Genomic DNA, 18,040 nt, shown 5'->3' on the forward strand with positions numbered 1-18,040 from the left:
AGCTACTATGAAAATTGGAAGCATGTTGTTAAGTCATGGAGGAAAGAAATTCAGAGGACAAAGTCCTGCGGTGGCTTAGCTGCTTGAGGAGTAAAATATCCCACTCAAAACTCTTTATAGATAAGCCATTCAATTGTCTTGTTGGATAGTGTCATATATTGTATAAAAACACACTTCAGAACAGCATCTCTTTTTTATTATTAAACGTATTGAATAATTGCATAAGAATGTTAACGAAGAGCTACTTTTTGTCACTACAGTTCAATTCAGGTTGTAGTTTAGGCAGCGTCATTTAATTCCTTTCAAAGTCCATTCGGTGGATTAATTTCTAGCACCTAAAACAAGTTTCTACTACACATGCACTTCCATATATATGGCATTTCTTTTAGTACAAATTTGAGATAACTGTTTTATCATTGACTTTCTATAGTATGGGACCATTCTCTATGCTCCAACCTCTCACCAGCACAAGTAGCTGTGGAGATACACAACAGCAAAATAGAAGACACCAAGAGCTGATACTAAATCTACCCAAATTGAAAAAGGCAACACTTCAATTGTGTAAAGGGCTATGATAAAAGGCTTTTTCTTGTACCTCAGAAGTATTAACTGGCTGTAGCCTAATATAGAAATTATCAGCAACAGTTTTCATATCAAGTACTCAGAAATAATAATAATAAATGTCCTCAGATGTACTTATGCAATATTCTTGATTACAGGAAGGTACAATGTCAACCAGAAAACTACAGGTGCACTACAAACTTATGCTTATGTTATTCGACAGGTTCAAACTCAGGTCACCCAGGCTTGTGTTGACATGTAGCATCACATTCTCAAGTTGAAAAACTACGTTTGCAACCTCGCAATTAAAGGCATCCTCCTCCCTAGAGATGTGAAATGCTGTGCTGCGAATCCTTAAGGTGCACCACTGAACTCCAATTGATGAAGAGTCTCAGCGGGAATAGCACCTTCTGAGATGGTAGGGTTTCCACATGTAAGAACTTAATGTAAGATCTGGTTAAATGCTGCAAAACAAACCACACCATAATTTAGAACTTATTTCTTCCATATATTATTCAGGAAAAGTTTTACTTTTCTGCATTTCACACACTGGTAAAATCCAGTAAAGCGCCCCTCTGTGTGCACAGGGAGCATATCCTTTGAAGAAATGCCATACAGTCAGGGCAATTCTACCTGCAATAACCAGCAACATGAACCGACTGTTAAGGTTTTCAATTATAACCAAGAATTACAACAGAATAGGTCATCCCACATTTGAACCTTTAGTTGCATGATCTAGTAATACTGCCTTTCTGCTGCAGAAATGTGGCTTCAAGTATAAATCTTTTAATATTATAATGAACTTTATATAAAAAAAATTTTATTAGAAATGAATGATAAAAGACCTGTTCCCCCTCACCTAAGAAAGGATACGTTGTGTAGTCAAAAACCAAGAACTGTGAGAAATGTTAACCTTAGGATTCAATGGTGAATGGCTTCCTCAAGACTACATGTCTAACAGTATTCTCTAGTAACAATCTTATAACTAGCACAGAGCAATTCCTATAACAGAATTTTATTTGCAAACTAGGTCTTCTGTTTTGGAAAGCCTGATGATCCTCACCACTGGCAAATGGAAGCATTGACAACCACAAGATCAGGCTTGTGAAATTACACAAAAGTCCACATTACAAATCTGATCTTCTTTGGCAGACTACCCACGGAAGTTTATCAAAAAGGAACAGAAATCTTTGACTTGTTTACATGTAAAGCACACTTAAATACTAGGCACTACACACAGCTGGAATCAAGCCCCATTCACTGTAATTTCCAGTTGTGTTTAGGCTTCTGAACGTGAAATTCCCCCAACACATGTTCCTTCTTTGGTGGAAAGATAATTGTTTTTGCTTTTCCTTTGGTGACTGAGTTGAAAAATAATAAGGAACAATTCCAGTGGCATGTAACTCCTTTATAGGAAGTACATAAATAATTGAAACCCATTTTAAATAATTCAATATTAAGCATGCTTTCTCCTTACATTCTCTCTACACTATGAAAACCAGGTGCATTCATTCATGCTAGAAATAACAAACATTGCACATATATTTCAGGTTCATTTCTAGAAAGTTTGACTTGTCAAGTTATATTTCACAACTCAAGTGGAAAAACTTTACAATGCATATTTATTTTTAAGGTGTACAAAAGGGTGAAAAAGTCACACCGTACTGCAAGTAGTAATCATTGGCACAAAAATACCTGGGTACAAAATTATAGGAAATGTATGTTGCATAAAAGGGTCAGTGGTGATTTGCATTGAGCAGAAGGGTTTAAACAGCAGCATTTTCTTCACATTATTATTTGTGCAAATGCATCGTTAAGAATATTTACAAAAAAGAGAAGAAAACTAAGCAAGGAAACCATGGTAGGGCTCCAAGTTACCCTCTGAAATGTCCTGCTGCCCCGACTGAGCAACAGAGCCCATGTAAACTTCCTCTGCTTCTCTCATTAGGGAATTTATGCTAAGTGCTGAGCTCCTCAATTAAGTCTTCCACTGTGTATATGATGAGTTTGATATCTTCCTTCTCTTTCATCCGATGGTGACCAGCTTTGCGGAGAATAATATCCACATCTGTGCTAACAACGCGTTCTGCAATCTTCATAGAAGTCTCCCACGGGACATCCTCATCTTTTATACCATGGATAAGCCTCACAGGGCATTTTATGGGAAGAGGGCTAGTTAACACACAGTGATTTTCTGCTTCCTGGATGAGTCCATATGGCACAGAATAAACCCCTTCTTCGTTGTGCTTGGTTGGCACCTTCCATTCACCTTTTTCTTCAATTTCCTTTTTTAGCTAGGAAGTAAAAACATATATCTATCTATATATATCTATTACAAACTAAACTCACAAGGCAGGACCTGAAAGTCACTCTCCATCCTAAGGTGAGTTTCTCCAAGTGTTAACTGATATCAGCACCTCACCATCACATAATTATGGACTTGAATCATCATCAAAGGAACACCAAGAGTAGGAGAGGAAGTTCAAAACAAATCTTTTTCACAGCTGGGATAGGCCACATGTAAAGTAGTGCTTTTATCAAGTAAATAATTGTTACAAGCTAAACCTGCTGTTGTGTGCTGGTTAAGAAAAAGGGCTACAAAAAACTAGGAAGGACAAAGCTTGATTCTGCTGTCAATGCACTATGAAGATTCTTCAGTTATCAAGACATCCAAAAACCATTTTCAGGACTTGTCACACCAAGCACCAGCAGAAGAAATAAAACTCAAAGCAGAATATTCAAGTGAAGGTGCAAAGGACCAGATCTATTCTTAATAATTCCCACTGTGATCTAGTTGGGAAAGTTAACAAGTTACAATTTGCAACAGTTGGAAAGTGAACAAACCCAGATTCTTAGACAGGGTTTAGATAATGTTATTCATCAGCTTTATAGAGATGTTAAATAGCTTAGGAGAGCCTTGCTCAGTGGGTGGAGCCTCAGCAATAGACCTCCCAGAAACAGCATCGCTGATGCTAAGGTTGTGGCAACACAAACACACCGGCACAGCCAATCTAACGTTGCTGTTGACAATACCTGTGAATCCCAACCTCACTGTCAAATCCACCGTCACAGAAAGTGCCAGTGATGCACCTGCCAGGAGGCTACTGCTGAAGCTCTGCCCCAATGAGAACTCCTTTAAGAGCCTGGGGGACATGGTGGAACCCTGTAGGACCCTGTACTGTCAATGCCACAGGACCAATCAGCTGTTGCCCAGTCATGTAAGTGACATTTCTCTACACACATGCTGTCTATAATAACAGAAGCCTTTTATGTAGTGAAGTAAAACGTACAAAAAAAGAGGGCTACTTAAAAAATTAGCGAAGGCATCCTAAAAATGTCAAGCGTTTATTTGACAACACTCAAGAGGCTTGCAAAAGTTGGAAGAATTGTTTTCTGTGGTGCTTTTTCTGTCTGACATACACTGTGTACTCTTAAGACAGAACACTACTTCTACATGAAAAAAGTGCCTATTTTGATCAGGAAAGCCTTATTATTCCTCCTTACCTCTACAGGAAGCTGTTGATAAGTTGATACTAGATAGTCTGCCGCTGCAGCTACTCCAACTAGTGCAGCCACCTTCTCTGGACGAGCAATTGCAGCATGAAGCATCAACCATCCGCCCAAACTGGAACCAACTAAAATCTTAATGTGAGACCAGTATTAGTTAGTTTATTGCAAGCTCGTTAATCAACTGCGCCACCATAAACAAAAAGAGTCAGGAGATAAAGGTATGAGGACTGTCCAAGAGAATATGAACACCAGTTGACATGGAAATTCAATCAGTACCTCGGGGGGCTGTTATTACTTAGCATAGTTCTTGGGTGGTTTAAACATGTTGGCTCTATTGCTCTAAACATATTTTAAAACTTTATTTTAGAGCTGTGTAACACACATGCTTAAATATGCTCTCAAATGAACTTTTTAAAAAAGCAGTTTTACTCAATTGTCTCATGAACAACAATTACCCAGAAAATGTTATCAACCAGAAGTGAGATTCCCAGCAGCATTGTGCAAATCTGGGAATGTGAGCGATATCCAGTTAGACTAAGGGTAGGCAAACGAAGCCCCGGGGGCTGGATGTGGCCCAATTGCCTTCTAAATCCGGCCCGCAGATGGTCTGGGAATCAGTGTGTTTTTACATGACTAGAATGTGTCCTTTAATTTAAAATGCATCTCTGGGTTATTTGTGGGGCATAGGAATTCGTTCATTTATTTATTTTTTCCAAAATATAGTCTGGCCCCCCACAAGGTCTGAGGGACAGTGGACTGGCCCCCTGCTGAAAAAGTTTGCTGACCCCTGAGTTAGACAGTTCCTCCAGTGCAAGGAGTTTTAGCTGTGCCATGCAACTTCCCGCGCTCTCCTCGGGTGCTCCCTAAATTTGTTGTAGGGGTGCTCTCCTCTCCCTGGGGCATACGCAGGGAGAGCGGAAACTCCTTGCGCTAGTGAAACTGTTTAGTTGCATATGTTTGCTTCTTTGAAAGTTACACAGGCTGAAAATGGCAACATATTCAACAACCTTTATTCACAAAAGAGGGCTTGGACTACATTCACAGGGGCTGCCAACCTTTTCGGATCTGTGGGGATATTTAGGCACCACAAACCCTGCACAACCAATTCTACTGGCTACAGCAGAAACCATTTTTTAAAGGGGGGGGGGCTTAATTTCAGGAAGCAGAACACCACACTAGCAACCCCTGTACTTGTACCTGAGAGAAATTTTTATGCTAGGTTTAAAAATAAAGACATAGTCAACCTGTGGTCCTTGTGTGAGTTCATCCAATACTGAAAGTACATCCTTCCGCCACTTTCCCAACGTACATTCTTTAACATCGCCTTCTGAACTTCCACAGCCTCTATAGTCAAACCTGTGAAATTAGGCAAGAGAGGGATCTCAATAAAAGCATAGCTTTGCACAAATGACACTCAACAGGGCCACAAAATGAAAAGTCTGGAAAACATTAACAATACAAAGAGCTGGAATACATTTCATTAACATTTACAGAAGGTTCAGAATAATAATAATTTATCAATGTAATTTATTGAACGGTGTTTGCATTTAATTAGCATATACTTCTAAGACATACCTTACAAAAGCGTGGCCCACTGATTTGCAGTAGTCTTCGAGTGCAAGTGCCTTGTTACCATTCATATTTGAAAGAAAACCTGAGAGGAAGACAACTCCAGGATTCTTGCCTTTTAGCTTGTGATAGGCTAGGTTTGGATTATCAGGACGGCTAAGAAAACTGTGTGAGGATTTTTGTCTGCAACCTAAACAGAAGACATTTCTAAGCCATGTATGTTTTGCCTATTGACAGTATTGATACATATCATTCGGAAAAGCTAGCAGTGGTCTGATGTCAGCTGCCTAACAGTCCTATCTGCAACTTTTCACTATTATTGTTTTCAAAGTAAAAAACAAAAACAAATCGAGACCAGAATGTGCAACACACATATCATATGCAAACATTGTCATCTATTGAGGTAGATATTCATAGAAATAAGAATCACATGAATGTTTTAAAATTATATGCATTGATTTGACAAACACTATACAACGAATTAACGCATATACAGAAAATAAACAAACCATTATTTTTTAAATTTACCTTCCACACATCCATCAACATCAGGGTGGATTTGATTTAAATCAAATTGATTTAAATCACTAGTCAGTAAGACTACTTAAATCTTTTCTTTTTTTACAGAAATACTCATTTTTACTGGTATACAGTGGTACCTCTGGATACGAACGGGATCCGAATGCAACCCGCGTCTGTGCGTCGTGATTTGCCGCTTCCATGCATGACGTCATTTTGAGCGTCTGCGCATGCGGTGAAACCCAGAAGTAATGCATTCCGTTACTTCCGGGTCGCGGCGGAGCCTATGTGGTGGCAGGAGCCTATGGGCACAAAGGAAGGCCTCTGTGGGCACTCGCAGGCACCCTAGCAGTGATCCCTATTCCAAGGGCACACCCAAAGCTGAAGCTGCATCTGGCATGCAGGCTGAGACCCTACCTGCCCGCAGACTGTCTCACTAGTGGTACATGCTCTAGTTAGCTCCTGCTTGGACTACTGCAATGTGCTCTACATGGGGCTGCCTTTGAAGGTGACCCAGAAACTACAATTAATCCAGAATGTGGCAGCTAGACTGATGACTGGGAGTGGCTGCCAAGACCATTTAACACCGGTCCTGAAAGACCTACACTGGTTCCCAGTACGTTTCCGGGCACAATTCAAGGTGTTGGTGCTGACCTTTAAAGCCCTAAAAGACCTCGGCCCAGTATACCCAAAGGAGTGTCTCCTCCCCCATCGTTCAGTGCCGACACTGAGGTCCAGCTCTAAGGGCTTTCTGGTGTTTCCCTCACTGCGAGATGTTAGGTTGCAGGGAACCAGGCAGAGGGTCTTCTTGGTAGTGGTGCCCGCCCTGTGGAATGCCCTCCCATCAGATGTCAAGGAAATAAACAATTATCTGACTTTTAGAAGACATCTGAAGGCAGCCCTGTTTAGGGAAGTTTTTAATGTGTGATGTTTTATTCTGTTTTCAATCTGTTGGCAGCCGCCCAGAGTGGTGGGGAAACCCAACCAGATGGGCAGGGTACAAATAATAAATTATAATTATTATAGCCATCTTCTGAAGCTAAGCAGGTCCGGGTCTTCTGGCCTGTGCTTCGAAATGATACTACTGGAGAAGAACCTTGTTACTTCAAACAAGCTTGCATCAACTTTATGGTAGAGTGTGATTTCTTGGGCAGGAGGAAGGGAGGCTTTGTCTGCCCCAGGGCTACACTGCAATTCCAGGGACTCACATGTCCTTGTGAAAACAAAACAGTGCAGTGGGAATTGGGCGTGGCCAACTGTCTCGCACAATGCGAGTGGCCACACAGAAATGACACAACAGTGTTCAATCTGGAGTGACTTTCTTTAAAGCCTCATGGCTGCCCACTTCTCTTTCTCTTCCTACCTTTTTCTCACCACAAGGGCAGCCTTTGTAGTCCGCCTCTGGCTGGGCAGGCCCGAGGCAGTGATGGCCATCAATTTGGGTGGCTTAAAAAAAAAAGGCCGAATTCATGGCAGAGAGGACCACTGGCGGCCACGATGGCTACTATAGCTGTCAACGTTTCCCTTTTTTTTAAGGGAAATTCCCTTATTCCGAATAGGATTCCTCGCAATAAAAGGGAAAAGTTGACAGCTATGATGGCTACTGTTTGGAGCCAGAGGCGCTTCTGAATCCTGTTCGCTGACCTGGGCGGCCACCGTGAGAGAGGATGCCCGACTAGGCGGGCCATTTCCTGACCCAGCAAGGACGTGGATGGGGTGGGGGGTGGGGGGATTGGCGGCCCGCCAGTTGCCGGACTACAACTCCCATGATCCTTCGCCACAGGGCTAAGGGGAAATGGAGTCCGACAACACCTGGAGCGTCGCCCGCGTGAAGCCTCGGCAGGAACCCACGGGAAGAAGAAGAGGCGGCGGCGGAGGAGGCGGAATGGCGCTTCCATCGCGCTACCGTCCGGCCGAGCCACGCCCCCTCGCACTTACCCGGCAGCTGAGGGAAGCCCACCAGCGCCGTCGCTCGAGCGGCCAATGGGCCCCAGCAGCGGCGGCTCTCCCGCCACAGGACTCTCGCCGCCCCCGCCATCGCCCTGCAGCGCAGACGCGCGAGGGAGCGCACGCCCCTTCCCCTCGGCCGCTCGGCGAGGAAGCGAGTGCGCATGCGCCTAGCCAGGAAGTGGTGGGTGGAGCCTGTCGGTTTTAGACTACGCATGCTCGAAAAGCCCGCGGGGGGGGGGGAGTTCTGTGGGAAGCGCGGGAAAGGCGCGCTAAGGTGAGGAGAGCCGCTAGGAAGTGGAAGCTGGGCTTGGAAGCCGGCAGGATTTTGCTGTCCGTCTTCATGACTGCTCGCAGTGAGAACCTTACGGGCGGGGTAAAAATGAACACTTGAGAGGGAATGGGAGGGAAGTTTGGGGTTGGGCTGGATGATCTTTGGGGGGCCCTTTTGAAAACCAGTTCTATGGAAACTGCCCGTTGCTGCTTCCTCGCCGTCAAACCACGGTGACACTAGTTACGGTGTATTAGATTGTCCCAAATAATAACACAATAACCGGCCTATTACGAAGCTGATGTAAACTTATTTATTTCTTTATACATCTATTTTTGCTTTCCCCTCCCAGTCTCACCTCCCTATGGGGAATCTTATGCATGCCCCGAGGGTGGTTTAATTATTTTTAACTCATTTCCCTATTCTATGGACAGATGCTTTGGGGTTAGGGAGGGAAAAGTACACCTTTTCCCCAGAGCAGTATAGTTAGTCTGCACTGACTCAGAGAGGCTCTTCAGGGATTTAGGCAAGGAAAATTCCCAGCCCTATGTGGCGGTGCTGGGGGTTGAACCTGTGAGCTTCTGTGTGAACTACACAGCCTCTCCCCAGTTAGGACGCAGTTCCCCCACATTCGTGTTCAGACATCCAACTAATCCTTAGCCTTAGAAGCTGCAAGATGTAGGAGACTAGCTCAGGTTTGGGACTGGGGGTCTGGTGTAACATAAGGATTTTGGAAGAAAGGCTTGACTGCTTGACTGCTGCCAGAGAGAGACCCCAGTCCTGCCTTGATGCTGCTCCACCCCTTATGCTGCCAAGCATATGAGTGAATTCAGTATTAAATTTGAATTTATTAAGGAAACAACATAGCTTTAAAATAAGAAAGTTCAGTATTGTGAAGGATGCAGCTTTAAAAGATGTGTTGGAATTGATTTTAATGAGTACAAACTCATTAAATGGGAATGAAGTTGAGAGACAACCTAACCTGGGGAGAGAACAGCAAAGACCTGGTGAAGAGAGCACAGCAGAGGTTATATTTTCTGAGAATCCTCCGGGAAAACAATCTCTCAAAGGACCTCTTGATGGCATTTTACCATTGCACTGTGGAGAGTGTACTAACTTATGGTCTGAGTGTGTGGTTTGGGAGCTGCACGGCCAGGGAAAAAACAATGCTATCCAGGGTTGTAAAGACTGCAGAAAGAATAATTGGGTGCACTCTTCCCACCTTAGATCAAATCTATGCTGCCAGGTGCCATAAGAAGGCGGCAGAGATAGCACATAACAGTACGCACCCCGGAAATGATCTCTTTCAGCTTCTGCCTTCTGGAAGACGGTATAAGGTTATAAAGGCCAGGACTAGCCACCTGAGAAACAGTTTATATGCAAATGCAATTCTGGTTCTAAACACAGCACAAGGGGTTTCTATAGTATAGTGTATTTTAAAATAGGGTTTTAGAGTTTTTAGGGGGTTTTGAATGTTTTATGTAGTTTTTATGTAGTTTTGTGGTAGTTTTGTGTAGTTTTATGTAGTTTTTCAATTTCATTGTCCTGCATGGGACAATGACAATAAAGATATATCCTATATCGTAAACACTTAGCTGCTTAGTGTTATTATTGGAAAGCCCACAGAAAAATCTATCTTTAGATACAATCTTTCAAATGATCATCACATTGGTTTATGTTTGCCCCATACAATTAGGTCAGAGGTTTTCAACCTTTTTGAGTCCACGGGTCCCTTGACCAACTAATTTTTTTCTGTGGCACCCCTGTGGGCCTCAGGACCCCAGTTATGTCACCCCTTGCCTGCAGAACTGGCAGCCCCTCAACCTTTTTGAACAGCCTCCCTTGTGGAGTGTTCTCTCAGCCTCCTCTCCTTGAGAGTCCTTTGGGCAGCCGCTGCCCCTGGTCTCTGACTTCTCTCCCCCCCCCCCCGCTCGCCAAAGAGAGGTACTTCCTGCCCCACAAGGGCCTGGGAAGAGGATGCCCCCAGCCTTAGTGGCCCAACGGAGACTGGCCAGAGGTGAATGTGAAGCTAGCACCTTACCTTGGGAGGCTGCAGTGGCAGCAATGGGTGCTGCTGGGCCTGCATGGCGGAAGGGCTCCCTTTCAGCACCGGGCACTCAGCTCCCAGGCAGGCCTTGCACACAGCAAGCACAAGGCCAGTGCAGCACCTGCATGCCTGGTATCCCAACAGCAAGGGCTGGTGGATTAGCTGGTTGGCCCCATTGTCTGCTTGCTTGCTTACTCCGAGGTCACCTCTGCTCCCAGCAACCAGCATCCCAAGGCCAGCCCCAGAGGCACCATTCTGCTGGGGAGCTTGTAGCTGGGGCTGCTGCAACAAAAAGCCATGCAAGCTTTTGGGAGGCAGAGACGAGAGGGCATCGGAAGGAGAGAAGAGGGACAGAGGCCAGTGTTGCTCAAGGCATCTCTGACTATCCTTCAAGGCACCCCAGGTTGAAAACCACTGAATTAGGTGTTTGAAGAAACTGATTGTGTCTTGAACAGTCTTAGTCATCCCATGTTCCCATACCCACAGTAAATGAATGGGGATTTAAAATAGATTCAAGGTTTTCAGCCTGATTCTACCCTAGAACAGGAGTGGGGAACCTGGGATTTTAAGGCAGCTCTCCTGTCTAGTCCTGAAGTTACAGGTTCTCTTTACCCACACGCTCTGGCTGGCCCTGTCCTTCAATTTTTGTTTTTTTGCTGGTCACAATGTGTATCCTTGAACTCTGTTAATGGATGAAAGATAGTGTGAGATGTGTAGAAACTAGCCTTCTGTAGAAACATAAAATGTGTATTTATTACTCCACCAAGTTTTGCTTCTGGTCCCACACAACTTCAGCTCCCCGGAAGGTGTACCCCAAAGGGAATACAGCCCCATGTTCCCTGCTCTTGTAGGAAATGTGGTTAGGATTGCATGAGCTGAGCAGCATGAGCATATAGGGCAGAGGTCAGCAAATTTTTTCAGCAGGGGGCCGGTCCACTGTCCCTCAGACCTTGGGGGGGGGGCAGACTATATTTTGAAAAGAAAAGAAAAAAATGAACCTATTCCTATGCCCTACAAATAATCCAGAGATGCATTTTAAATAAAAGGACACATTCTATTCATGTAAAAACATGCTGATTCCTGGACCGTCCGTGGGCTGGATTTAGAAGGCAATTGGGCCGGATCTGGCCCCTGGGCCTTAGTTTGCCTACCCATGATATAGGGTGTGATCAGCCTTGTAAACATGCCCAGAAAAGTTACGTATCCTGCAGCTAGTCTGCTATGGGCTAGGGAGCTCATGATGCTTGGTGCATGCAAACAGAAGTCCTAGCACTGAGCTAAAGACCTTCAGGGCTGCACATTGATTAAAGCTTCCTGCTGTAAGAAACTAGACATATTATTTGAAAATAAAAGATCAGGTATTTTCAAACATTTATTTGAATGTTATTACAACATGGAAGATACAAAAAGATTAGAAAACCTGTAAAACGATATAGAAGTAAAATCAAAATACATGACAAAAATTATATAACCCAATGCCACTCATTTCTGGAATTTATCCTCAAACATTGCAAACATCATTTGTTTTCATTTATGGGAATTTCTATACTTCTTAATTTTTATTTTTTTAAAACCATCTAAGCTGTTTATCCAGTCTTCTTCTTTTTTAAGAGGATTTTAATTATGCTTTGTGATAAGAGATCCTTTCTTTCTATTCACAATGAATATCATTTATACTGCATTCCTGAAAAATCACTTACATCACAGTAGATTGAAACTTTAATCAAACTTAAGCAAATGTAGCCTTAAACCATGCTTGTCAGGCTGCAAGTCAGAGGTGAGGGAACTCAGGCCAGGAAGCCCTTGGGCGGGACTATGCAGGCTATGCCCCCTCCACAGGCCACACCCCTCACCAGCCTGTGCCACACCCTCCTGGAGTGTTTTTGCCTCTGTTAATGCCTCTTGTTTGCCTGGAGGGTGAGCTGTGTAGGCTGCTTCTGTAGAAACCTCCTGCAGGGCTGTAATGTAGCCTACTGAAAAACGTTCAGTCTCATTCAGTGCTCCACCCACTTTGCCTCTGCCCCACCCACCGTTGTCATGTGGTCCCCAGTAGGCTGGGGAGCAATGGAATAGGGCCCTCATGTCGAGAAAAGTTCTCTAACCCTGCTGCAAGCACACTTGGACGTAATTTTTCAGGACTGCGGCATTTGTGAACTATTGTAACCACATTATTGGCCATACCATATTGTGTGATTTTTTTAAACAAAAACAAACAAACAGCTCTTTTCATGCAGGATATATTTAAACTTAAACCACTTCTGCGAGTGTGATTTATTATCTATATTTTTCTTGAACAGAAACAATGATTTTCATTTCCTACATTAAAAAGCATATGGCACTTACAAATTCAGATTATTAAAAGAGAATATCAAACACAGACTTGAACTTAAAAATTCGATCATTCATCTGAACACAATATTCAAGGATTAAAATGTGTTTTCTTTTAATGGAAAAGATCTTCAAGGAATATATAATTTTTATGAGAGAGATACAGTAATCCCTTCAATTACACAAACACTTCAGACTTTCTTGGGCGAATGCAGCCACCTTCAGACTATTGAACTTTAACTGATCCACTGGGTCTAAAACACTTTGCCATATCATCATAGGATGCTGTCTTATAGAAAATTAAGACCATTTGACAACCTAGTCCAGTATTGTCTGTCATTATGACTGACAGCATCTCCTTAGGGCCTCAGGTAGAAGCCTTTTTACATCACCTGCCTGAACCTTTTTAATTGGAGAGGACATGGATTGAAACTGGGGCTTTTGGCACTCAAAACATCTTTTCTACCACTGATCTACAATCTCCCGTATCAGTTGCTTAGAGATCACAGGGCACAGAAAATACTGTATTCACTGTATTTGGGCTAGGGGGAAATGTATTATATTTTTTACATTTCTTGTATATTTAGTTTGTAAGAAAGTTTCAAGTATGTGGGAAAGAAAATAATAATTTGTTACATTTGTATACTGCCCTTCATCCGCAGATCTCAGGGCAGTTCACAAAATAAAATACTTGTCTTGGGGCTAATTCACTCTTTCACTTGTCCTGTATTTCGATCAAACTATATACCGATGGATTCATCTAGGCCCAAGAGCTTTTATTGTTTCATGGCTGTGCCTTGGGAAAATCCAATCTTACCCACTGAATCAGAAGCTTGGTGAGTAAAATATCTCTTCAGCTTTTTCACGCATCTGGTAAGGTCCGATTCAGCGGGCAAAATCCGATTTTTGCAAGGGAAACTGCAGAATGGCGAGAAAAGCCCTCGGACCTGGGAGAATTAATATGTACACAATACAATCAAAATACAGGTCAAATAGAAGTCTGAGTACAAATGCATGTGGTAACTGATGACATAAGGCTGTGATGGCACCCTGGAGGGTTGAATTGGGAGCGTAACAGTAAGACAAATGGGCAGTGGAACTAGCAGCAGCTGCGTTGTTTATCATGCAGAGTAAGTTTACTCTATTCAGGCACTGAAACATAGCTGCTGGTCCTGGTGAAATGCGATAGAAATACTCCTACCCCTCTTCACCACCAGCACATATAAAATTCTGGTCAGACTGAAGGAGTCTGGTTGATGACTGGTCTCATGTGTGCCCAAGAAAATTGCCCCAGCTTCTTGTTTCTGTCAACCGACCCTCGGAGGGTATTCAGTTACACTGAAATCTGTCACAGTCTTTATGCAAAAGGGTTGAAATCTGTGAACTTTTCCAATGCAAATACAGGGCATTCCCTAACCCATCTGTGGGCTGATCATATATCCCCTATGTGAGGTCCCGGATATTCGGAACAAAGATTTCTCTGTAGCTATATACTACAAAATCTTGCATTTGGGGAAAATTTCTGCCTTTGGGGGATGCTAAAACTACCAGCACATAATTTTAAAGTTTTGGCTTTTTAGCTACAGTTCTTAGCACTATCAATATTCTTTACCCACAAAATTCTTTCTTCAGTTTTAGCAGGCAGAATGTCATAATGTTGCAAGAACTTAAATAATTTAAGTCATTGATACTGAAGAAATGCAGGACATGAAATGAACCTCTCTACATACAAATTTTCAGCTGATACTGCCCTTTTAGTGAAATGAGTGATGTTTGGAAGTTACTCAATTCATGTACAGTATTTTCAAAAGAAGCTAATGGTAATATTTTGAAATGCCCCAATAATATTTATGAAGTGTTTTAATGCTTTTTCATCACATGAAAGCTAAATCTCATTATACAGTGTGAATCTTTGGTTCTGCAGTAAACTAAGACAAAAACATCGCACACTGTAGTTTTAAAAATTTGTTATAAAACCTATAAGGAAATTAAAATTATACAGAATTTCTGTGCATTAAATACAGACATCATACCTTTCCCTTTCATTTCTTAATAGTGAAATACTGATGAGTATATTAACACTTTTATGCTATGAAGTTTCTTTTTATTAGGAAATTTTGCAGGAAATTGCCATAGAATCTCTGTGCCAGGCTTATGGCGATCTGATTATCCATTTTGGAGCACTACAATCTTTTAAGCAGCTTTTCTTTTCTTCTGCTATGTCAGTGATTAACAAATCTAAGAATTAATGTTCCCGTAACACAGCATGTGTTCCGTTTCTGACCTGTGGCTTCCTGTTTTTGTGTGTGACTTGTCCAACATGATTAAATATGGCTTCTCCCCACCTTCCCCAAATGTGAGGCTGTTTATTGCATTATGCCCTGCCAAAGAAACCTTGCCCCATTTTACTATAACATGAAGTGGGTATAGCCTTCTGCCCCTGTAACTATTACATCCATCCATATCCGCATAGCTTCTGGTGTGGGGGCCACCATGTAATATATTCTGTCATGTGTCTTAACGCTGAAAGTAAGCAACGGATTAGGACTCTGGAAGGAAAGAAAAAAGAATACATAAAGTCAATTGCATAATACAATCTGTGTGCTGCAAAGTAAGTTTACATGCATTAGAAGTTCATATCTTAACTTAGTAAGCTGAAATATGAACGAGCCCATGGCCATCCGCAGAGACCTTTCGTGCAAGCTAGGATACAGACCAGTCGGTTTTCCATTAGTCCAGGGAGTACAACTGCCATCATCCCTAACCACTGGCCATGCTGATGGAAGCCGGAATAAAAAAATATGGATACCCACAGCTTAGCCACTCATTTAATAGCTGCATTTACCTGGTTTGGTCAAACTGGGAAGCTATAGAAGATGTGCAAAGGGGCTGAAAAGACGTGTTTGTATATCAATTTACTAAGTTGGTGAGTGTTACCAATTCTGATTCTCTGCCTTCCACAGATGACAGTAGGACAGGAGTGCAGGATTTTTGAATCTTAACTGTTGTAGGCAAGGGAATTTCCCCAGGCACAGCTTTCCTCCCACCTGACAGTCTTCACCTGTCAAAATTTTCTCTTCTGCCCAACTATGAAAGTTCTGTGAATTCTGTTTTTTACATCTGTGCAATGATCTGTGCAGTGGGAACTAGACATATCTTCAAGTTTTCCGTGCCACAGCCTGCAAGTTTTCACTGCTCCTCCTTAAAAGCCACTTAAAAAACTGTAAAAACACTTTGTGAATTTTTGAAGGAGCACTGAAACAGTATACTGACAGTATACTTACTGAAATGACAACTCCGCTTGACTTGATTTATCACAGACATGATAATGAGTAGTAGTGGGATTTTTAGCATCAAAATCATGTGTCTCACTTTTTCTGTCAGTTGTATTACTGTACATATGTGAAAAAGTGGTGTTTTACATCAAAAAATCTTGGCAGCAAATAAGTGTTTTACTAAAACTAGGTTCTAACCCACTTTAGGAACTATGATACTTTCAAAGAGTAAATAAGTATATATTTATAGGAAAACATTTTTTTTTTACCTTATTAGCATTCTTTAGGTGATCATAATAGACTTCTTCAATGGCTTGAAAATAAATTACTCCTTTTAACTTGGTTTCATGTTTGTCTACAATAAGGAAAAGAAAAGTTGAAACTAACACCCCACCATAGGGATTGAAGGATCAACCTATACAACATGTTTTGCCACCAACAATAGAAGTTTTTTTAAAAAAGTTTATTTATTAACTATTCCAGGAAAACCTCTACTTCTTTCTTCATTTAGATTACCTTTACTACAGCACACTAATTCAGAGTGTATATACGTACATGAAAGGGAAATATAGGTACAGTACTTCTTATCTGAGTGTTTTGTAAAGGAGAACGAAGCATATGCAGGCATTTATCTGCACACAAAACTGTATCCATGGAGCCTGGCAAAGACAGGGCCAGCACAGGGTCAGCTGCATCCTGAGAAAGCCATGCAACCAGCAGGTGACAGCAAGAGGCATAATCTGCCTCTGCTGTGCCAACCTGGTAGCTGGTGCAGTGATGAAGCATTTCTTCCTGCTCTCACATCTTTTGCCCTGGTTGGCATAAGCAGTGGGGCTGTGGCTGTGGTGCTAGCTGTGCCACTCCATAAAGCCCAGCCACAGGTTAGGATTATGCATACATTCCTTCCTCATACGCAGGTGGCCAGCGACTCACATCCAGTGGAGCTGTGGGCACGCTATTAGCATCAGCAGAATATCAGCAAGAAGCGATTGTAGGTATTTGGCATCACAAAAGCTTCTTTATTTACAGCAGATCAAAACAGCAAACACGGCTGTGTGTGAGCAGCAGCTTCACACATGTCTTCTCTGTCCAAAAGCAGAGAACAAAGAGAGAAAGTACAAAAGCAGATAGAACGGAAATACAGTGTCTGAATTCTGTTCCCACACTCCTATCACTATGGAATGTAAACAGTGGATCGCGAGATCCAACAGCAATGAGAGAATGAAATTATTAACAAGGATTGTAGTCTATATGTGGTGGAGACAGCAACCCAAATCATTACAGTTGTACCTCGGAAGTTGAACACCTTGCAACTTGAACGTTTTGACTCCCGAACACCGCAAACCCAGAAGTGAGTGTTCTGGTTTTCGAACGTTCTTTAGAACCCAAATGTCCGATGCGGGTTCCGTGGGTTCCAGTTGGCTGCAGGAGCTTCCTGCAGCCAATCCTTGGTTTCCGAATGTTTTTGAAGTTGAACAAACTTCTGGAACGGATTCTGTTCGAATTCTGAGGTACAACTGTTTTACCAAGAGTTAAGTCCCACTGGTGAAAGTTCCAAACAAATAGGATGACTCAGTTTGCTAAGAAGAGATTTACCTGCATGTCTTAATATTTGAGTCATGTGACTAGAAGCATCAGAGCATTAGGAAGCTCCGTGAGTTATTACAAGATAAAATGTAAACGGGTAAGATTAGGCAAGCAACAAGTAACTTAAATTACAAGTAGCAGCACTGATGTAACTTAATAGACAAACCATAGGAAGGCTCCATACAACTTACCTGCATAATAAGAAAATGTTCTCTTGTTCCTATCAAACACAAACCATCGCTTCTTCCAGGTTTTAATTTTCCCTCCCATCTTAATAAGAAAACCTCGGCAGGTCTTCTCTGTGAGTGAGACATGGTAACAGGTCTCTATATTGTGTCCTGCTGTCTCTATGTGGCTGCGTAGATCAAAATCTTCCTTTCTGACAGGTAAATAACGAGTCAAAGGGCGAGACTAATGGGAACAGCA

At 42.4% G+C, this 18,040-nt stretch overlaps 3 protein-coding genes across 13 annotated transcripts in view; 1 reads left to right on the forward strand and 2 right to left on the reverse strand.

Annotated features, from left to right (window-relative positions):
• Window positions 1-18,040, forward strand: part of LOC308589698 (uncharacterized protein) — a 474,186-nt gene that overhangs the window by 136,072 nt on the left and 320,074 nt on the right. The gene's annotated exons all lie outside the window — the stretch shown is intronic.
• ABHD10 (abhydrolase domain containing 10, depalmitoylase) lies at window positions 1,561-8,247 on the reverse strand. Its single transcript, XM_081199077.1, has 5 exons — window positions 8,098-8,247; window positions 5,647-5,830; window positions 5,316-5,427; window positions 4,066-4,203; window positions 1,561-2,855 (listed from the first exon to the last, which is right to left on the reverse strand). Exons 1-5 carry the CDS (start codon window positions 8,195-8,197, stop codon window positions 2,520-2,522), a joined length of 870 nt encoding a protein of 289 aa, XP_081055203.1. The 5' UTR covers window positions 8,198-8,247; the 3' UTR covers window positions 1,561-2,519.
• Window positions 12,327-18,040, reverse strand: part of PHLDB2 (pleckstrin homology like domain family B member 2) — a 76,020-nt gene continuing 70,306 nt past the window's right edge. For all 10 annotated transcript variants that reach the window (XM_081198914.1, XM_081198921.1, XM_081198917.1 and 7 more), the window contains 3 exons: window positions 17,806-18,025; window positions 16,297-16,382; window positions 12,327-15,301 (listed from right to left, as the gene is read on the reverse strand). In XM_081198914.1, the coding sequence (XP_081055040.1) occupies window positions 15,161-15,301; window positions 16,297-16,382; window positions 17,806-18,025 (447 nt within the window). In that variant the 3' untranslated portion in view covers window positions 12,327-15,160. The remainder of the gene's footprint in view (window positions 15,302-16,296; window positions 16,383-17,805; window positions 18,026-18,040) is intronic.

Source organism: Podarcis bocagei, assembly GCF_964188305.1.
Source record: "Podarcis bocagei genome assembly, chromosome: 6".
NCBI classification, from domain to species: Eukaryota; Metazoa; Chordata; class Lepidosauria; order Squamata; family Lacertidae; genus Podarcis; species Podarcis bocagei.

What these genes read in the sequence shown, in the direction of transcription:
- ABHD10 (XM_081199077.1), bottom strand. Translation starts at nt 8,197, where the DNA reads ATGGCGGGGGCGGCGAGAGTCCTGTGGCGGGAGAGCCGCCGCTGCTGG. An exon ending in GTGGGCCACGCTTTTGTAAG is followed by an intron (nt 5,428 to 5,646) that starts GTATGTCTTAGA and finishes CTAATTTCACAG; the next exon opens with GTTTGACTATAGAGGCTGTG. An exon ending in AACTCACACAAGGACCACAG is followed by an intron (nt 4,204 to 5,315) that starts GTTGACTATGTC and finishes TCTCACATTAAG; the next exon opens with ATTTTAGTTGGTTCCAGTTT.